At 48.3% G+C, this 19,494-nt stretch overlaps 1 protein-coding gene across 5 annotated transcripts in view; it reads right to left on the bottom strand.

The window, feature by feature from the left end:
• LOC149326691 (ryanodine receptor-like) overlaps nucleotides 1-19,494 on the bottom strand; it is a 539,764-nt gene that overhangs the window by 438,810 nt on the left and 81,460 nt on the right. For all 5 annotated transcript variants that reach the window (XM_089562900.1, XM_089562898.1, XM_089562899.1 and 2 more), the window contains exons 2-3: nucleotides 12,647-12,751; nucleotides 6,524-6,622 (exon numbers count right to left, since the gene is read on the bottom strand). In XM_089562900.1, coding sequence (XP_089419026.1) covers nucleotides 6,524-6,622; nucleotides 12,647-12,751 — 204 coding nt within the window. The remainder of the gene's footprint in view (nucleotides 1-6,523; nucleotides 6,623-12,646; nucleotides 12,752-19,494) is intronic.

Raw genomic sequence — 19,494 nt, forward strand, 5'->3', positions numbered from 1 at the left:
GACTGAAACGTACAGTTCTGGAGATTTATCGGACGAAAAAACACTCATCATCGATAAGGGCTGGAAACGGCGGGAGCGTCCATTTGCTGCTGGGAAATGAAGAAAATATTTCACTGCTAAGCAATTGGAAAAGGAAGAGACGTTATAGCTGAACTGCGTAACTGATTTTAGTCACCAGCTTAGTACGCGTTAATAACTTTAATTAGGTGCCATAAACGCCTTCACCGTTCTTAGTCTAACCTCTTGACAAAAAAAAACTGTCTTTTAATCTTCCTCATGGGCTTGAGCTGCGACAGGGCTGAGCATAAATACCATCACCGTTTTTTTGTACCAGTAGTTTTGCGTCCGCAGTAGTAGGCTGCTGGACGACGTCACTCTGCACACAGTCACGTGATCGCTTCCTCACCATTCAAAATGGAGCATTGTAGCGATCGTCGCGCGGCGGCAAACACTGGCTATCCCCCGGGCGTCAGGGGGAAATGGACACTTGCTTAGCTGTACTCCCCCCCCCCCCTTCCTTATTCTTTCCAATACATGGCCGACGCGCACTTAAATTATCACAGTGGAAGCAAGACGACATCCAAATTTCGATTGGGACGTACTGCACGCAAACTTCGAAAAACTTCTTTGACGAAGCTTTCACTAGGAATGAGACTGATGCAGCATGCAACGAACAAAGCGAACCTCACGGATTCAGGGTGCTTGCCAAGCCTGCCAGAAAATGACCTTTGTCCTCTTCTCCTATATTCGGTAACTCCGCCGTATCACGATGCGTCCGCAGAGAGAAAAAGAAGTTCCGCATTGCCCCGATCTCCGAGGATCAAAAACACAATGATTGCCACGTCACGCCGCAGCGAGTAGCAGCGTGAGTGAAAGGATGTTGAGCATAAATTGGTTCTGTGGCTTAGAATCTCAATTGAGCCTTTTGTTTATAAAATAGTCACATTTGCTAGCTCTTTTGTCAGCTTTATTCTGATGAAGAAGAACTGGCCCATAAAAACTACGTTCGGCCGTGCCTCTGGCAGGGCACGTCGGGCACTGAGGAGTCGGGTATGAGCGCGGGTTTATGAGGTGCAACTTCGCTGGTGATAGAAGCTGGCCGGTCTGGGCTCGGCGAAGGAGCACCGCCTCCACTCTCCTTAATGCGCTATGTGGACGGCGATATAGTTGCTCAGGGTTGGCCAAGTGCTGGAGTATGCTGCGACGATAGCGTTGTGCGCCCCCACCCCCATCCTCACCCCCACCCTTAACCACTCCCTCACCCCAACCTCCATGAAGCACCTTAGTTCTGCCGCAAGGTATCGGCCTACTAAATGCAGAAATAAAGACGTTTAAAAAAAAAAAAACTACGTTTAAATGTTTGCGGCCAATTGTTAGGCGAGCACTATAGTAACTTCACTTCTGCTATTGGAGTAAAAACAGCTCGAAGCTGCTCCAGTCTTCCTTGCTCTCACAGTAAAAGACAAGGGGGGGGGGGGGGGGCACCCTATTCGACATCACCACGCCCCATAACGTTTACAAGGGCCCAGAAAAGACTGCCTCACTGAAGTGGGCGGCACGGAGGGACGCGCCTTGTTCAGCACCGAAGCGACCGCTGGAGCGCGGCTAAAAAGGGAAATTCGCTTTGTGCTCCGCTGCCGACGGAGAACAAGGGTGCGCAGGGCGTGCCGGCTTTCCGAAGAAACGAGCCGCGTTCTTTGATGCTTGCGCTGCGTGCAAGGAATACGAGGTATTCTTTCTCCGGAAACACATGGCGCGATGGAGAGGCTTTTTCGGATATTTACAGCTGGTTCCTTTTGAATTAGGTTACTTTCCTTATATAATCCCATTACCCCAACCGGTCAAAGCGCTACGTCGCCTTTCGGAAAGGCCGTGCCTTTTAAAAGCCCGGACAAGACGGCGCTGCCGTAGACGTGAGCCCATTACGCTGATCTGCCACACAATGCGAGCGTTCTTTTCGAAACAGCGGAATGAAGGGGAATAAATGCGACACAAACTGCCCCGTTTGGTTTGCTGGCGCCCGTCTAGCGTCTGCTCTGCAATTTTACACAGCGACCTGCTCCCAACTTATCGAATTGGCAGCCTACTGTGAGTGTTGCCGATGGGGCACGCCTACCGGTGGGTGGGGGGGGGGGGGGGGCGCATTGCAGCCACCGACGTAGACCCGTACATAACGACGTAGACCCGTACATAATTCCTATATTGGCATGTGATCGCCCAAACGGGAAAACCTTTCGGCGACTTTCTGCAAAGCAAGTGGTGGTGCAGTCGTCCTAGTATGCCCGAACTTGACTTGGCCATGTTCACATGCTGATTAAATGAAAACGTCAATGAACTCGGCTGAACGGGAGCAGCTTCTCTTGAAAGGAAACCTTTACTTTTTGACCTTCGCAGGCTCTTGCAGCTTTAGCGCCAGTAAGCGCTGCACGACAGAGACAGCGGATGACCGACCGAGAGCGTACGCGAGAAACTCCGTGCAAGCAAAAAGGAAAGCTCTGCAAGTGGACTTAGACACGTGCAGAGTTGTGTTTGAAAAGAAAAAAAGGACAGCATGGAAAGCAGTGATGAACGCTATCAGTGCTGCTCTATGACAGCAGTGAGAAGCAAACAGAAGAAGACAAAATAGGCACACTGTTTAAGTGAATGACAATAGAATATGTAAAGAATTTGTGGTCAAAGATGAAGGCTCAGCAAGGGAAGCTTTCAAGCGCATCGCTGCGGTCATCGGCAAATGTCGGTTAGGGTATCTTAGCCTGCTGCAGTCTTGACAAGTGCAGCTGCTGGGGATAGCGGCCGTTGGGAGGTGGTGGGGCCGCTAATCACCCACATGAATCAAAACGCGTGAACATGGCCTAGAACTGAGCACTGCTTATCCGCGTTAATCCTTAAAGCCACTTAGCCTACTATGCTGTAAGTGAGGGACGTCGAGCGCAGATTCTTGTTCCAGGCTTTACACAAAAACCATTAAAATAATGAGGACTTAAAGAAGCGGGCAGGCTCAATGACGCATTTTGCGCGCCGCTTCATTTCGTAGCGAAAAATGATTCTCCTGAAACTCGCAATATGTAAAAGCGCAAGGAGAGTGAAGATGATTTGAAAACATAAAAGGAACGCGACACACAAGAGAAGCGGACAGGACAAGCGCGGCTTCCATATTTTAAGATCATGTAGTACAAACATTGTACGCAAGTGAACACGCTTTTCAGGAGGTGCGAATAATCAATAAAGAGGGCGCGTCAAGCGTGAGCAGTAGTGCATGAGTTGGAAACACTAATATCTGCAGCATTGAGACCCAAGGGATGCCAGAAGTATATAGTATGCCACAAAACTGGGGAAACGCGTCAAACACTAGCCATGGAGTAAGATTCACCTTTTCCGACTTTTTACCTTAATACGAGTATTTCTATAACACTGATATATCGTTTTCTCGCACATTCCGGAACCTGACGCATGGGCGAGGAGTGTAACGCACAACTTGCGCAGGCTGCGTTCCGCGTGGGTCATCATTTTTTCAGCAGCGCGTAGACAGCGAGGACGAAGCGCGGATGTGTTAGCTGCTCGCTTGTACAAGGCTCACGGTCGCCATTTCACCATTTGTTATTGTTTTTCGTTAACCATGCGTGGGCTGCTGTCTGAATTTGCATATAATCTTGTTAGGATCATTCATTCTAATTCTTGGTTCTTTCCTTTTGCGCGTGCCGCCCACCTCTCGCCGCGTGACTGTACCTTCTGTACTCCTGGTGGGCGCTTGTTTTACGGGTATTGATGCAGTGGCTCGGGGAATTTCTGAATAAAGTTGCAGTTAAGCGCTTGCATGTTGTCATGCGTATCCGTGGTCTGTCCTCGTTTGCAAGCGCTGCTGAAGAAATGTTGCGACAGGAGCTTTGCAGGCTGCATATTTTATTCGAATGCCCATGTTGTTGGTGGCCAAACAAAGGCCCCTGGCCAGCCGCATTGACCACAAAGTACGAACAGCGCTTTATTAAGGCGAAAACCTTTAATGCCTCATACTGTCGTTACCAAGACGTGTTAACAGATGTGTCCGCATTTCGGATGCGTGCCTTATATGGGCACATGCCAACCAATAGCCAGTCGATACTTAATCGGGTGCAATCGAAAGACATCGGAACATGACATAAAGGGATTTCATGATTATATAATTGTACCTAATGACTAAATGATTAATTAGTAATTAGTAGTAGTTAAGAAGTGGCATGTGGGACTGTGCACTGCTCCTGTACCTTAACTAACACTAATTAATCAGTTTACTAGTTAAGATCACGTTAACTATCACTAACGATACATTAAGTAGTATCACGAAATGTGCAAGTCATGCTTAACTGTCATTAACCATTATTATTTAGACGTTTCCAGACGTTTCATAGACATTGAGTTGAACATTATAGAGAGTTCCATCACTTGACAGATGAGTGACAGGACATAATGGATGGCATTAGAACAATGGTGAAGACGAATTAACCTAATTAACCTCAAGAGAGGAATAAACCGGGCTAGTTGGTACATCATTTGAATAGAAACAGCGCAGTAGACGGGACCAAGAAGAGAGAACACACAGACACAGGCGCTGACTGTCAACTGAAAGAAGTTTACTGCAGCAACGGCAATATGTAGAAACCATATCTCCCCCACATGATAAAAAACATGAAAACGTTAAAACTAGGTTACAAGTTTCATCGCAATCAGCCATCGAGAAATCTGATTTCTTTTCAAGTGAATGGAAGGAGTGCTGACGCATTGCTCTCCTCGTTTATGAATGACATACGCTTCAAATATTTCACGTTCAAGCTGGTTCTTGTAGCGTTTAAGAACCTTTGTCCGGTCCAAAGTGGCAGTGCGCTGGCACGTGGTCACGTGTTCAGGCAAGTTCTTTCTTGTGCCGTCTTTAATGTCCCTATTATGCTCTCTGAGCCTGTCATTCAAGCAGCGCCCAGTTTGTCCAATGTATGATGATGCACACGATACTGGGATATCGTAGACGACTTCCTTTGTGTATTCAACGAAAATTTTTTCATGTTTTTTCCTGCACTTTTTTTGGCAACGTATCTACTTGGTTGATATGTATCTATGGGTTCTACATATTGCCGTTGCTGCAATAAACTGCTTTCAGTTGACAGTCAGCGGCTGTGTCTGTGCGTTCTCTCTTCTTGGTCCCGTCTACTGCGCTGTTTCTATTAAACTAATTAACCTTTCTAGTCAGACCACATAAATAAATAAAACCAAGTAGGAAATTGGTGCAGTTGGGGAATCGAACCACGGCCTCCGGAGTACGAGACGAGCACGCTGACCACTCCGCCATGCCAACTCGATGGTTTGGAATGAATAAAAGCGCGTCTAACTAATACGGCGTCCTCGTTCACTCCCATCTTCTTCCCTTCCTTTTCGGCGAGGTTAAGTTGTGTGCCGAGATATGCGAGACAGATACATTTCCTTTCCTCAAAAACCAATTTACCGTCGAGCGAGGCGTAGAGCCTCATGGGCGATGGCGTTCTGTGGACTCCCAGACAGCGTTGCAAGACGCTGTCGAGTTCCACTATTAGAGGCGAAGCTTAACATCTTTACCACGCATCAGCGACACAAGCAGCAACACTGCGCTTAAGGCTTTCGCCTCACCGCACTTCAGGTGAACAAAGTGCCCCCTGAATTTTTAGGTTTCTAGCAAAGAAGCCGTTTCTGACCTCTGCACACTCAAAGGCGACAGCTTCGGCGTGTTATCACGCTGGAGCGAATCTGGCCACTGAATTAAAGCAAACAGCAAACTCGTTCATTCCGACTGCCAAGCATTAAGACGCGCTTCGGTTTTAAGAAAAGAGCGCATCTGCTGACTTGAAGTAATGGCACCACCCGCCGTTAAAACGTACTGTTAAGCTCACTCTCATGCCTAGTTTGATCATCCCTTTCAACAACAAAAACCTTCGGTCCCGCTTTCTGCGTGTTTGCTCACTAAGACATGCGACTATAGGACTGGTGAAGTTACTCCCTGCGTTACGTTTGCCTCTCGGGCCGCCGATGCTCGTTAGGCCCCGACAGCCACCCGGCGTTTCCGTCTTTGTCTTCGTTACTTTCCGCCACTTGCTCCCAGCTAGTGGGTATCAGTGCCGCGCCACCGTGCCGGGCAGCGGAGCCGAACAGAGAGTGATCAATAATTGACGTTTCGCAAATTAAGCCGCGTACACAGATACTGAAATGCACTGCGCCAAAAGCGAATACGTTGGCAGTTATCGATCCGTATAGTTGCGCAAGCAACGCAAATGAGATGAAGGGCCTGTCTAACCGTCACCCGCTGCTACGTGACATGGCTCATGCCCACGACTGGGTCGTGTCACGCGTTCCGGGAGCGTCAGATGGGGCAGCTTCCGAGAGACAAGTGTCCGGAACTTCCCACACCGAAGAAATATACGGTGCTGGTCAGAGTCGCAGCTTAATCACTCCGGACATTCCTTGCTGTCTCCCATCCAGCAAGCGGGCGGGGAAGAAGGGTTGCGGGACAAGCGGGTGCACCAACCGTGTCCGAGTTGGCGGCCGTAACCATCTCCTGGAGCGCCCGCACCGACAGCGCCTGCTCCAGCACCAGCACGCATGACAGCATCTCCGGGGGAAAGTTCTGCGCAAAGAGAGGGGCGACACTCGGCGTCAAGCAATAAATGCCACACAGAAGGAAATAGGGCAGAAAAAAAAGCAACGGCGACAACTTTGATGCTGGGCGCGATACAATCTCAGCTGTCCCCTTTTTTGCAGCTGAAACTGGGCATCCATGGGGAGCGGCCATTGTACCCCCCCTAGCACGCTAAAACGAACCAGTGAAATGGAAAATCGCAGCGCGAAGGAAATGAGGACGACATCAGGGAAATATTGACCTCAGCTTGTCCTGTTGTCTAGGTTTTTTTCTATTGCGTCCTCGTTTCCCTTAGGTTGCCGCTTTCAGTCGTATTTGGCCGACTGGCCTACACGAAGATATTAGTAAGTGAAACTGAGCTGCAAGCGTTCACATTTTTGAAAACGCAGGCTGCCGCAAACGGTAAAAGCAGGGCATTAATGTCCAAACAATGGATGATTTGCGTGCTGCTTAATTCAATAAAAGATGCCAAACTTTACAATATTACCGCCATTTTGCATTGCCAATTCCGAAACTTCCGGTATTTCATTTGTTCCGTGTGACGCTCTGCTCTTGTTACAGTCTGTAATATTTGTAGTCGAGGGTTCGACGGCATACCGTCTGGTCAGGAATCATGGCTTGATGAGATTCACTGGTCACTGACCATGGTCAAACAAAAATCAAATCAAATCAAATCAAATCAAATCAAATCAAATCTTTATTTCAGCACCGCAAAAATGCTGAGGGTCGTGGACAAAAAGCCTCTTTATGGGCTTGACTAGGCCCACGGCCCTTTTCTACATGGCAGCATGGCATACAGCAAGAGAAAATTGTTCTAAGTTAATTGTACACAGCTCTCAGAAAAAAAGAGAAAAAAGAAAAAAAGGAAGAAAACGAACACAAATGGAAGTTCACAGAAGGTAAGCGACTTGGTACAGTTGTTAGGAATATAAATAAATATAAATACAGGAATGTATGAAACAAATCTACTATGAAGGTAGTTCTTAATAGCATAGAAATATTGACATTGTGAACAATGACATTGTGAAATATGACATTGTGAACAAGGGAGCCGCAGCGCTCCCGAAACGTCATTTTTGTTTGACCATGGTCAGTGACCAATGTATCTCATCAAGTCTGTAATATTTGGTTGTGTGAACTGTGAAGCCTCTTTTATAGATTTGCTATCGCTATTCCTTGTCACGCATTTTGCTACCTCGGTGGTTCCAAGAAGTGCGAGCCCTGTGCGCCTGCTCCTAGGTGCTCAGTGTGTGCGGGAGAGCGTGTGGGCGGTATGGTGTGATAAGTCTCTTTCTACCTGATCTTTTCCGCGCCACATAAATTGGATTTTTCGAAACAGGGCTTCCCATTTGCAATCACGACAATGAATGGCAAGATGCCCACTCTTCTCGTCTTTGGGAGATTGTGGTGTTCCCGAGCTCTTTCATTAAAACAACGCCCTGTATGCCCCATGTACATTCTGTTACAGGTAAGTGAAATACTGCGGACCACATTTGTTGTGCATAGTGCGAAACAATTTTCAATTCAATTTCAATTCATTATTATTATCATTTCTTCAGCACAGTGCTTGATAGTGCATATCGGCCTTTTTTTTTACCCCCGTCGTGCTTGTCCACTATCTTAGTCCATGTCTTGTCTTGTTATTGCTGCTGACTTCTTCTAATATATATCATAAGCGAAGTGATACAGATTTTGGTCCGTGCTTTATGGGAACCCCCAAAGATGGAGTAGATTTGCAGTCACTATCATCGTCATCAGCCTGACTGCGTCCACTGCAGGACAAAGGCCTCTCCCATATCTCTCCAAATAACGCTGTCCTGTGCCAACTGCGGCCACCTTATCCGCGCAAGCTTCTTAATCTCATCTGCCCACCTAACTTCCTGCCGCCCTTTGCTACGCTTGACTTCTGTTGGTATCCAGTCCGCTACGCTTAGCGACCATCGCTTACCTTGCATTCGCGTTACATGCCCTGTCCAAGCCCATTTATACTTCCTGGTTTAGACTGAGATGTCATTAACCGGCGTTTGTTCCCTGACACACTATGCACTATGGAAACTTAGTGCGAACCCTTGTGCGATTCACTCTAACTTATCTTTAGCTTCATGTCGAGACAGCACAACCGAGCTTATTAACTACATGGCAGAGGAGTTCATATCCCGTCCCATAAAACAATACGAGACCGAGAAAAATTTGCAGCTGACCCAATTTGCCGGATTACGGCCAGTGGCGTAGCCAGAAATTTTGTTCGGGGGGGGGGGGGGGGGGTATTTTGCAGCGCGGCTTCCTCATAGAATTTGTGGAGGGAGCAAACGCAAGAATAATAACTGCATTGCCATTGACAATGCGATTGTGTATTAAATAACGCTACACACTATCTAGACAAGTGAAATATGTATTTTTTTTAAATAAAAGAATACATTTGATTATCTTAAAAGTCGTGGCAGACATAACATACCAATGCTTCCATGTTGTTGCGTATTTAATAAGTAAAGAAAATATCACACGAAGTCTAGAACTATATAAGTCCGAAACCAGCAAAGAAGTGCATGCCGCTGATATGAAAAACGTAAAGGCCATAAAATGAGCAAGTAAAGGACAAATATTTTGCCGGAGTGGAAGCTTGGGCGAGTGAGCGCCTGTCCTGCGTGTCTCCCTCTGTCCGTATCTGTTTAGCGCTTGTGGCAAGCGCAAAAATATTTTAATGAATCTCTGTCGTTGAGGAACCGTTATATTTTTGTACATAAGCAAAGGGCAGGGAAAAATCTCAGTGACGCTGTCCTGCGTTAAAGTGTACTGCGCAGCAGCCCTGTCACCGGTCATGTATTGCGAGTAATTGCAGCGAAATTTTAGTCGCAAGAGCGAGCACATGTACAAAAGAGGAGTTCTGAAAATTATACATTAGAAGTGCGAAGATAAAATGGAGTATTGGAAATGCGAAGATACAACTTGATAAAGGAAAAAAAAGTCACTGGAAACAAAGTCACTGTAAGTATACAAAACCTCGCAACAAGATATTTAAATACACGTATGTCTTCCTTAAATGCGCGTATCTAAGCAACAGTCACTCTATATAATGCGTCAAACAAGGCAAATAAGCATCTTGCGCAATCACAGCTAGTAAACTTTACATGCGGAACGACAGAAGCTCCAGACAAGAACAAAACTTTGACAGCAGAAGTCGCGATATGTACTTGGGCCACGCTGCGGTCGGCGATAGTTCGAAAAAATATTGGAGAGGGGGAGGGGGGGGGGGTCTATAGCCTCTTAAGCCCCCCCTGGCTACGCCCCTGATTTCGGTTATGTGAAAGGCTCCTCCATACTACTTTCCTGCGGTGAAAGGCTGTCTCACGCATTGTGATAATTAATCACCATCACACTGGATGGTGATTTATTACAAACCGCTGACTGCACACAGCACTGGTTACTCTCCGTAGCTTTCAAAACTGACAAAAGCACTCCGTGAGCCCTGTGGGTCCTATATGAACGTGGATAAAATGTAAAGGAGGCGCGAAAAGGAAAGAACATTTTTAGGCTGCAAGGTTAACTAGTTTTCGCGCAGAACCATTGTCTCAGAGTTGGGTCACCGGGATGGTGACAGTAATTGGAAAGTGGTCAGTAGATGTACCACAGTCAACTGTGGACCATGCCCCTATACTTACCCCTCCTGCGGCCGAGGACATATTGATAACCGAACGTGAATTTCTGCGGATGAAGTTTATGGCCCGAGAAATGCAGCAGCGCACACTATTTGCCCACATGCATAACACAAAAGATGTGCATATGACTTAGAGTAGTTACCTCAGACAACGTGATGAGAGTTGAAGTGCCCTGCAACGATGCCTTAATTATTACAGTTGGGAAGTTAACTGTCTAGATAGTCGGTTCTACATACTCCTGCTGGAAAATAGACATTAGTGACTGTCCACAATGGCGCACTGCGGTAAAGTGGGATCTACAGCTAAAAGCTGGGAGTCAGGAAGCATTACTTTTTTAGTTATTAATGCCCGGTGGCACAGTTTCGAAGAAATCAGGGTCACTAACATGCCGCCGCTAGAAAAACCTTTTTAAGGAAAATGACTTTACAGGGGAAGGCCAAGTTTCCTGTAAGAGCACTTTGTCTGGGCTGTGGGTAGATAAAAGAAGTTTTAAATCTGAAAGAGATAATTAATAGAGCGGCAATTCCATTCCAGAACTTCTACACCTGCCATGATTACTATTCAAGAATAGGGGCTGTAACAACCTCTTGTACCATATCAGACTTGGGAGAGACTTTAGAAGGCCCTTTTTAGTTTCGACCAGGGGAAGGGATGACTTAGAGGGTGAGGTGGAAGCACGACTCTTCTGCGTAGGGCAAATCATTTCCACATCAGTAGTGCGAACAGTGTTGCGACAAACACTGACGGGGACGCTGTTGAGAGGCGGCACGTGGCCCCACACTTTGGGTGCAGAGGTGCCGCATTAAACTTTCATCACCGGCTTGAAGTGAGGCTGATGCTGGTGGCACTGAGGTGGACAAACTGCCTGACTCGCAACAGTGCCAGCCAACGCCTGAGTAAAGCTGCTGAACATAGGCTCGACCACAACAGAAAGAACTTTTTCGATAGTTGACAAAATTGAGGCAGACAGTGTTTCCTAGATGTCAGAAGCGGAGGAACGCACAAGGATAGCGTAAGTGGTTTTTTTTTTTTGGGGGGGGGGCGGGGGGTTAAGGAGTGCATGAGCGTCAGCTCTGCAGCAGCGATTCCGTTCAGTTAATTCCAATAAACTCTGCTCCAGTGACTGTTTCTCACAAGTGGCATCATCGGTGCTGTGGACGTTACTTCATAGGCAACAGCTTGGTTGTCTAGCGGTGCAGCTGCCGGAAGGGTGGCCTTCACCACAGATCCGGAATCTAGTCGCCGACTTACAGTCTCTACCACTGCGTCTGAATCGCCAACAGTTGGTACATTGCAGGGGACAAGGATGCAGCGGGTCCACGCGATAGACAATTGGCCAGATATTCAACTCCGAGGGGCATGTGCGATTAGCGAAAGTTGTTATAACTGACCCCGTAGCAACACGCACTCCTGCCGCCTCGCGAGAGCAGTGGTACACTAGAAATAACCCCCTCTCCTGTACCCTGCAATTCCTGCAAAATTTCTTCAGTGGTAGATGACGGGTCCACTCCGCGTACGATGCCTTTAGTGCACGCGAGCTATTCAGGAATGAAGGCTTGAATGAAGAGATCAATGCCTACAGTGCAGGTGATCCGACACAATACCACGCCTCCCGAAACGTCGCACTTCAGATATGTCTATACAGTGATTCGTTAGACTGTTGCTGGCTGGTTTTAGAATTCTTCATTTTCAGCATTCCATCGCCTACCGGTAGAAGCGCCACCGCCGTTGCATCTACACCATTCTTTCCAAATGAAATCGGAGGCAAGCTTTCGACCGGCATGCTGGCAAAGCTGCTGAGCACGGGGAGGTGAAAGACATGCCTACAAAGGGCGCGACGGCAAGTCAGCAAAGCTGCCTTGAAAGCTGGCCAAAAATCCACGAACGTGGAACGGCCTCAGCCCAAAGATAAGCCACCAGGAAACGAAGCATGATAGTGGGCAGTGTGCTGTTGTTATTTTCCTCTATTGGAGTGGCCCATATCCACAGTGGAGGATTGGCCAGGGTGCCTTGTATAGTCAGAAAGCTGTGAAACGTTGACCCATTTAAGGTAGCCTGGGAAGGTCATTAATCTTTGATTCCTTGCTTTAATTTATTAGCCCTACAATTAACATTAGCAGAAAATTTGAACCCTGAGAGAGGCTGCAAGAATAGCTATGTATATTCCTGCCAGCTCATACAGAAACCCTCCAGAGATTCCTGCACAACGTGAGCTAAATCTCGCCTCCAATGCATGCGGCAAGCGCGGTGAATAAGTATTGTTTGAGGCAAAGGTATACTGGTGTAAAGAAATTCGCAATTGAGACTGCCGCATTTGCTATTGCTTGGTAGCATTGACAGCGGAGTGCATGCCCACCTTGTCGGCGATGTTTTCGAGGTAGCAGTGTCGGTTTCCGAATCCCTCGGCCGCTAGGCACACTCGGGTTCCCGTGGCTGTGCATTGGAGACACACCATGTCGTCCTGCGAGAAGAGATTGCCGGGTTAGAGGAGGAGAAGGGGGCCGGGGATCAGTGGCAATAAAACGGCGTCACTTAGGAGAAGGAAATGATGGCGGAGACATTTTCGGAAGCGAGAGCTTCACCGAACTGTCCCCACGGAACGCCAAAATGAATTTGCCCACCGAAGCCGATCATCAATCATGGGCGCTTTTGGATGACCTGGAAGTGCTGAGTTCCCGTCGCGGCCCGTGATGACGACACAGATACGCATGAGCATTAGGCACTCAATTTCAGATTTGGGTCAGCGCAATACAAGCGACGGCCGCGCGTTCCCCGGTGTCTAACACTGGCGTAGTTAGGCCGCAAAGGCGCCGTTTTACTTGTACCACGTCTGGAAAAACAGCGACCATCTGGATTTCATGCATAGCTGCAACCACGAAGCCGCTGACTAAAGAACAGCAGAGGAAAAACCGACATCACACTGCTGGCGTTCTTAGAAAGATAATGAAATATCCACGCTGCTTGTGAGTGTGCCTATGTGGTACAAACGATCATCAATGTTTAGACTTCCCAGGCACACGGACTTGAACAGAGGAGCAAACTCCACCAGTGCCGCACTTAGTCAGTAAAATATACTAGCGTGAACGAAAAGACGAGCGCGGCTCTGAAGTCTGATAGAAACGTCGAGAGTGTAGAAAAAAAGAAAGCACTCAGTAACAGAGCGACGAGAGCATGGACTCGGGAGGTCAGTGTTCTGTATAGTTTCGAGCGGAAAAGCATATCTGTCTACTACCAAAACGCAGTATTACAGACATGGAACGTGTGGGCGGAGGGTCCACACGGATGGGTCGAAATAGTTAAGCGCCGAAGGACCATCAAACAGGAGACGCAGTGTTTCGGAGACGGGCGGCGTGCTCGCGAGGACTGCACCTCAAATCGAAGCGCATAACAACGTGGCGGGGCCAGAACCAAAAGCGGCGCCGCTGGCCGTTGCGCTATTTACCGGTGGCCTGAGCGCTGGCTGCAAGTTCCTGTGGCGCATGTCGCAGGCTTGGGACACGGAATCGGCGACGTTTGCCAGCGAGTCTTGGGTTGCGAAGAGAGCCCCGCACTGGGCGCCTGCGAGTGCTACTACACTGCCGATCGAACTAACCTTCGCTTCCAGCAATAGGTCTTCGAAGCGCGCCGCTTTAAGCGGTGACGTCGCGTCGATGCGTGACGTCAGGATCGCGTGGAGGCGCCCGCCAGAAGGGGTGCACTTCTTTTCTTTTAGCCGCTCGTTCACTTGTTCCTTCCATTTCTGTCCTTTTGTTCTCGTTTGAAATATATGCAAAGCTCGGAGCGCTGGCAGCTTTCTCTGAGGGGAGGGAGGGGGGGGGGGGGGGAGTCGAAGGGGGAACGTTGTTCAAAGATCGTCAAAAGAGTATAAGCGTGCGGAGTAAAACATGATCCTTGAAAGAAATCCTAGGGATTACTTTTTATTTCCTGGCATAACTCCTCAAGGTCTTCGAGGACCTACCTATATTGATCGCAAGAAGAATCGCAGGCCTCAAGCCGGAAGACAAGCATCGTTCCTGCTTTCGCAGGGGCAGCTCTGTGACAGCGTAAACAAGTTACTGCCGCCTCCTGGACATGAGCCGCGAAAGGGATCACCGGCGGGAGAAGCGTTTGTCCCGAGGTTTACTTATAAGCCGGGAACTGGTTTGGCTGCCGATGGCGACAGATAGGCACTACACTCCTGGTACGTAAAAATGAGACTTGCGAACGGCAATCATTCATGATACACAGGGAGACAAGAAACCAACGCTAAGGTCAAAGACGACTGGCTGCCGCCATAATCCGGCATAAGTCCAGAATCTCCATTTGGACTGATTATAGCAAACTCTGCAACACGTCGTCGAAATCCAAGTGAAGCAGCAGCGGCGCCTAAGGCAGACAATGCGAGGCCAGCGTGGACCATTTATGCTGCAAACTGGACACGTGACCAAGAGCAACCAATGTGCGTCGCGGCGGCGAAGACAAAATTAACGCGGTAAAGTCATCTCCCGATAAGTAGCGCTCGCGTATTTTTGAGACTAATTCGATATAGCAATTTGCCGAAGGCCCCGTGCAAGCCAATGACTCGTGTAAATGTTCTGTAGGCATGACTCGGTCGCCGCTTTGGTTGAAGCCCCGCCCACGGCGTTACCACGCATTCTGTCAGATGATCCGGTCGAAGGAAGGAAGGAATGAGGAACTGTTGAGGGAAACAACAAACGCTAAGTATGGTGCATTTATTTATTTATTCATTTATTATTTATACCCTCAGGGCCAAAGACTTTTCAGAGGGGAGTGGTTACAAATTATAGAAAGAGAACAAAAACAAAAAATCAACATACAAGCGTCATGTTCCTGGTTATACAATTTAGTGAAAGAGGTAAGCATAAATTATAAGCGCCAGGTAGGAGAATAAACAAAGGTAACGAAGGTAAACATATGTCATCATCATCATCATCATCATAAGCCTCACTACGCCCACGGCAGGGCAAAGGCCTCTCCCATGTCTCTCCAATTAACCCTGCCCTGCGCCAGCCGCGGCCACCATATTCCCGGAAATTTCTTAATCTGATCCGCCCACCTAACTTTCTACCACCCCCTGCTACGCTTGCCTTCTCTCGGAATCCACTCCATTACCCTTAAGGACCAGCGGTTATCTTGCCTTCGCATTACATGCCCTGGCCAAGCCCACTTCCTCTTGATTTCAACTAGGATGTCATTAACTCGCGTTTGTTCTCTCACCCACTCCGCCCACTTCCGATCTCTTTTATGCTTCTTTTATATGAATTGTAGCCCCCTCCTTATGTAATGCCCTTGGGCCTTTAAGGATGAAATAAATGAAATGAAATGAAATGAAATTACACCTATCATTTTTCTTTCCATAGCTCGCTGTGTTGTCCTTAACTTAAGCTGAACCCTCTTTGTTAGCTTCCACGTTTCTGCCCCATAAGTAAGTACCGGTAAGATACAGCTGTTGTATACTTTTTTCTTGAGGAATATTGGTAAACTGCCATTAATGATCTCAGAGAACCTGCCATATGCGCTCCCCTCCCCCCATTCTTACTCTTCTAGTTATTTCCCTCCCATGATCCGGATCAGCTGTCACTACCTGCCCTAAATAGACATGATCTCTTGCTACTTCCAGCACTTGGCTACCAATTGCGAACTGCAGTTCCCTTGCTAGGCTGTTCAGCATTACTTTGGTTTTCTGTATGTTAATTTTTAGCCCCACCGTTCTGCTCTGCCTGTCTAAGTCATTCATCATGCTTTGCAGTTCATGTCCTGAGTGACTTAGCAAGGCACTGTCATCAGCGAATCGAAATTACTTAGGTATTCTCCATTACCTCTTATCCCCAACTGTTCCCCAGAATACCTCCTGCAAACAGGCAGTGAATAGCATAGGCGAGATCGTGTCTCCCTGCCTGACACCTTTCCTTATTGAAATTTTATTGCTTACTTTATGGAGAACTATGGTAGCTGTGCAATCATTATAAATATCTTCCAATATTTTCACATAATACTCTTCTACACCCTGGTTTCGCAAGGCCTGCATGACTCCTGAGGTTTCTTCTGAGTCGAATGCTTTCTCGTAATCAATGAACGCTATATATAGGGGCTGGTTATATTCTGAGCATTTCTCTATCACCTGATCGATTGCGTGAATATGGAGAATAATAAGTACATTTGTTGTGAGCCTTAGTACACAATGTTAGCTAAACTGTTATGGAAACGAAGTTTGTCTTGAATCCAGACTCTCGATCCGGGAAGGTGGTTCCAATCTGCTGATGTGCGGGGAATGAACGACTGAGAACAAGCTTTTGTTTCGTGCGACGTTATACCGACTTCGTGAGCGTGATCTAGCCGTGGAGAGATGAAAGACGGAGGTGTTATCATTTCATCCGTAGATTGAGACAGCTGTAAAAAAATTTATGAAATAAACATAACCGTGAAAACATTCAACGGGAGGCTAAAGGTGGAAGGTTGAGCGTATTTTTCATGCAGGTGACACTTGCAGTACGATTGAAGTTAAGTAGGATGAAACGGGCGGCGTTATTTTGTACAAGCTCGAGCGCATTAATTGAATTTGCGTAGCTGGGGTCCCAAATTGGAGATGCGTCTTCTAGTTTACTACGGACAAAGGTTTTATATAACATGAGTTTTAGGGAGGTAGTGGAGTTGGAGAAATTCCGGCGTAGGTAGCCTAGCATGCTGTTAGCAAATTGTTAATTATTGAGGTAATATGGAGCGACTAATTTAGAGAGGAAGATATATAAACACGGAGGTAGCGATATGACGTGACGGCCTCGAGTATGGTATTAATAAGACAGTATGCACCCGTAGTAGATGATGTGCGGGAGACTCGTAAAACTTGTGGGAATCCTGGCTTTCCGCCGTTGCCTTTGCGCGGCTGTGCCGGCTTCCTGCGTTGTTTCTCCTCTTTCCCTTGCTCCCGCCTCAGGCGGTGGAGAGGCGGCTAGGTGACTAATCACTGTCATTTGGCCACAGCTCCGCCCCGGCTCCCCAACGGCCTTTGCCATTGGCGCCTTTTGGCGGGAAATCGGGACCCGCTACGGGCGGCCGCGCACGGCGCGACCTTCCGAGCGGGGCCCAGAGAGAGAGATCCCTCCGAGACAGCGTAAGGTGCTTACGCAACTGTTTTGTCCGTGCCGGCCTTTGCCGTTCGGACCAGTGCATACTCGAGCTCGCCCGCACGTGTCCTCTGACCTGCAGCGGCTCGAGCCTGTCCAGCGGGGTCCAGCGACCTCAGACAGGCGTACCTTGCGTTGATTGCCCACTCTCTCTCGCAAGCGGCCCAACGGTCGACACGAGAGAGAGATCACAGCACTGCCGCGGGGACATTCTCCTGCAGCGGCGTGCTAGCGGCGCATATTGCTCGAGTCGCTTCGTGCGCACAGCGGAGCCTTGCTCCTCGCGCGCCCCCGGGACGGGGTGACGATTGAGTGTGTGTGTACTGCTGAAGGACGACGTGAATAAACGTCTCCTTTGTGAACTTGGAGGCCTATTTCTTTGCGGCGAATCGCTCTCCTCCCAGCGGAGGTTGAGTGCACCGCATCGGTGTCCCAGTGTGTGTGTGGTGACGGCTGATCGGGGCCCTTGGCTCGCGCGAAGCTCGAACCCGCGGTGGGTGGTGGCCTGTGTCCACTGAGGAACCCACAAACTTTGCATTTAGAAGAATTAAGTTTATTCGATGCTGTTTTACTTCAGGAAAAGTGCCTTCGTGACGACATCACTAGGGACGCTTAGTAAAACATGTTGCGGGGCTAGTTGGTGATGCGTTTTCTTTTCTTGATATATAAACAGCGCTACATTTTCAGACGAATACACAGATAGACAGTGCCCGCCTTGTCAAGTCTATCTGTGTATTCGAATGAAAATGTAGCGCCGTTTATATTTGAAGAAAAAAAAAACCACTTGAGACGTGTGCCAGTCTTTAAGGGATTTTATGTGATCGTCAAGAAAGGCCTTTGGCAGTTCTAATGTCGGCATTTCCAAGGACGAAAGATAGCACCCGAAACTTTAACACGGTTTAGCTGAAGTCACTGGACAAATACTTGACTGGAAGCGAGGACGAAGCAGGGAATTCGATGCAAGCCCAGTTGCGAAGCGCCTTGCCGCTGCGGACTCAGCGCGCCGCAAGCCACAACTTTCAATCTTGCGCGGAAGAAAATTCAGCGGAGCTCCATGGGTACCGTTACCGAACTGTTACCACCTCGTTAGTGTAGAGAATTGCAGTGGATGCTTGGGCAAGTTGGGCAAGTGTCACATACCAAGAAATGTATGTGAAAAAGGACACAGACAGCGCCTTGTCTGTGCACTCTTTTCACGCCCGCGTCTTTGCAGTGTTCCGATGAAGAGAATTTTAGCATAACGACACCGTTTGCCATTGACGTATACCACTGTAGCCAGCTGCCAACAGCATATGAGTGGATAGTTGCGTACCAGGAGCAAAGAGAGCCGGCATCTGCGCATGCGCACTTGGCGTCTTCCGCTAGAGGTAGTGGCGGCGCTAAGCTAAAACTTTGCGTTGTCCTAGCCCAGGGGTTCTAAAACTGGGTTCCGCGGAACACAGGGGTTCCGCGGGCTGTCTTCTTGTGTTCCGCGAGAACCCTCACCGGCCCTGACCCGGCAGCTGATATGAGACTGGCTCTGAGTGCTACGGAGCCACGCTTTGACTTGCATTTAAAAGGGAAGCAGTACCACCCATCACATTAATATTTGTATTAATCTGTGCAATAAACATTTAACCTTTGCAACTCTCTGTTTGCAAAAATGCACTCGACAACACTGCTGGTAAGTGAAAGCAGGGAGGGGAGGGGGGGGGGGTTCCCTGGAACTTATTGAAGGCTTTTGGGGTTCCTCCAAGCAAAAAAAGTTTGAGAACCCCTGGCATAGGCTATGTGCACTCTTATACGCGAATTTATTTTATGTTTCATGGGTGAAGGATTTGGCACAGCTGTAGCATTGATACTGGGCAGCGAGGGTTGCGTTGCTATAGAGACATGGGCATCGACCGCGGAAGGCACTGTTGTCCCATCACTCAGGCGAACAATGGACGCCGTTCCAGGTCAGTCTTACCGCCATGCCTTTGTGCAGTTCGTGACCGTCCGCGGCTTCCAAGCATGGCCCTCACAGCGGCGTGTTTTCTTCGCTTTATTTCGTGCCGGGTCAAATACGCTGCTCACAGTTCTTGACTTGAACGTAATTATA

This window comes from Amblyomma mixtum, chromosome 10 (genome assembly GCF_055824585.1).
Source record: "Amblyomma mixtum isolate Tamu chromosome 10, ASM5582458v1, whole genome shotgun sequence".
Lineage (NCBI taxonomy): Eukaryota > Metazoa > Arthropoda > Arachnida > Ixodida > Ixodidae > Amblyomma > Amblyomma mixtum.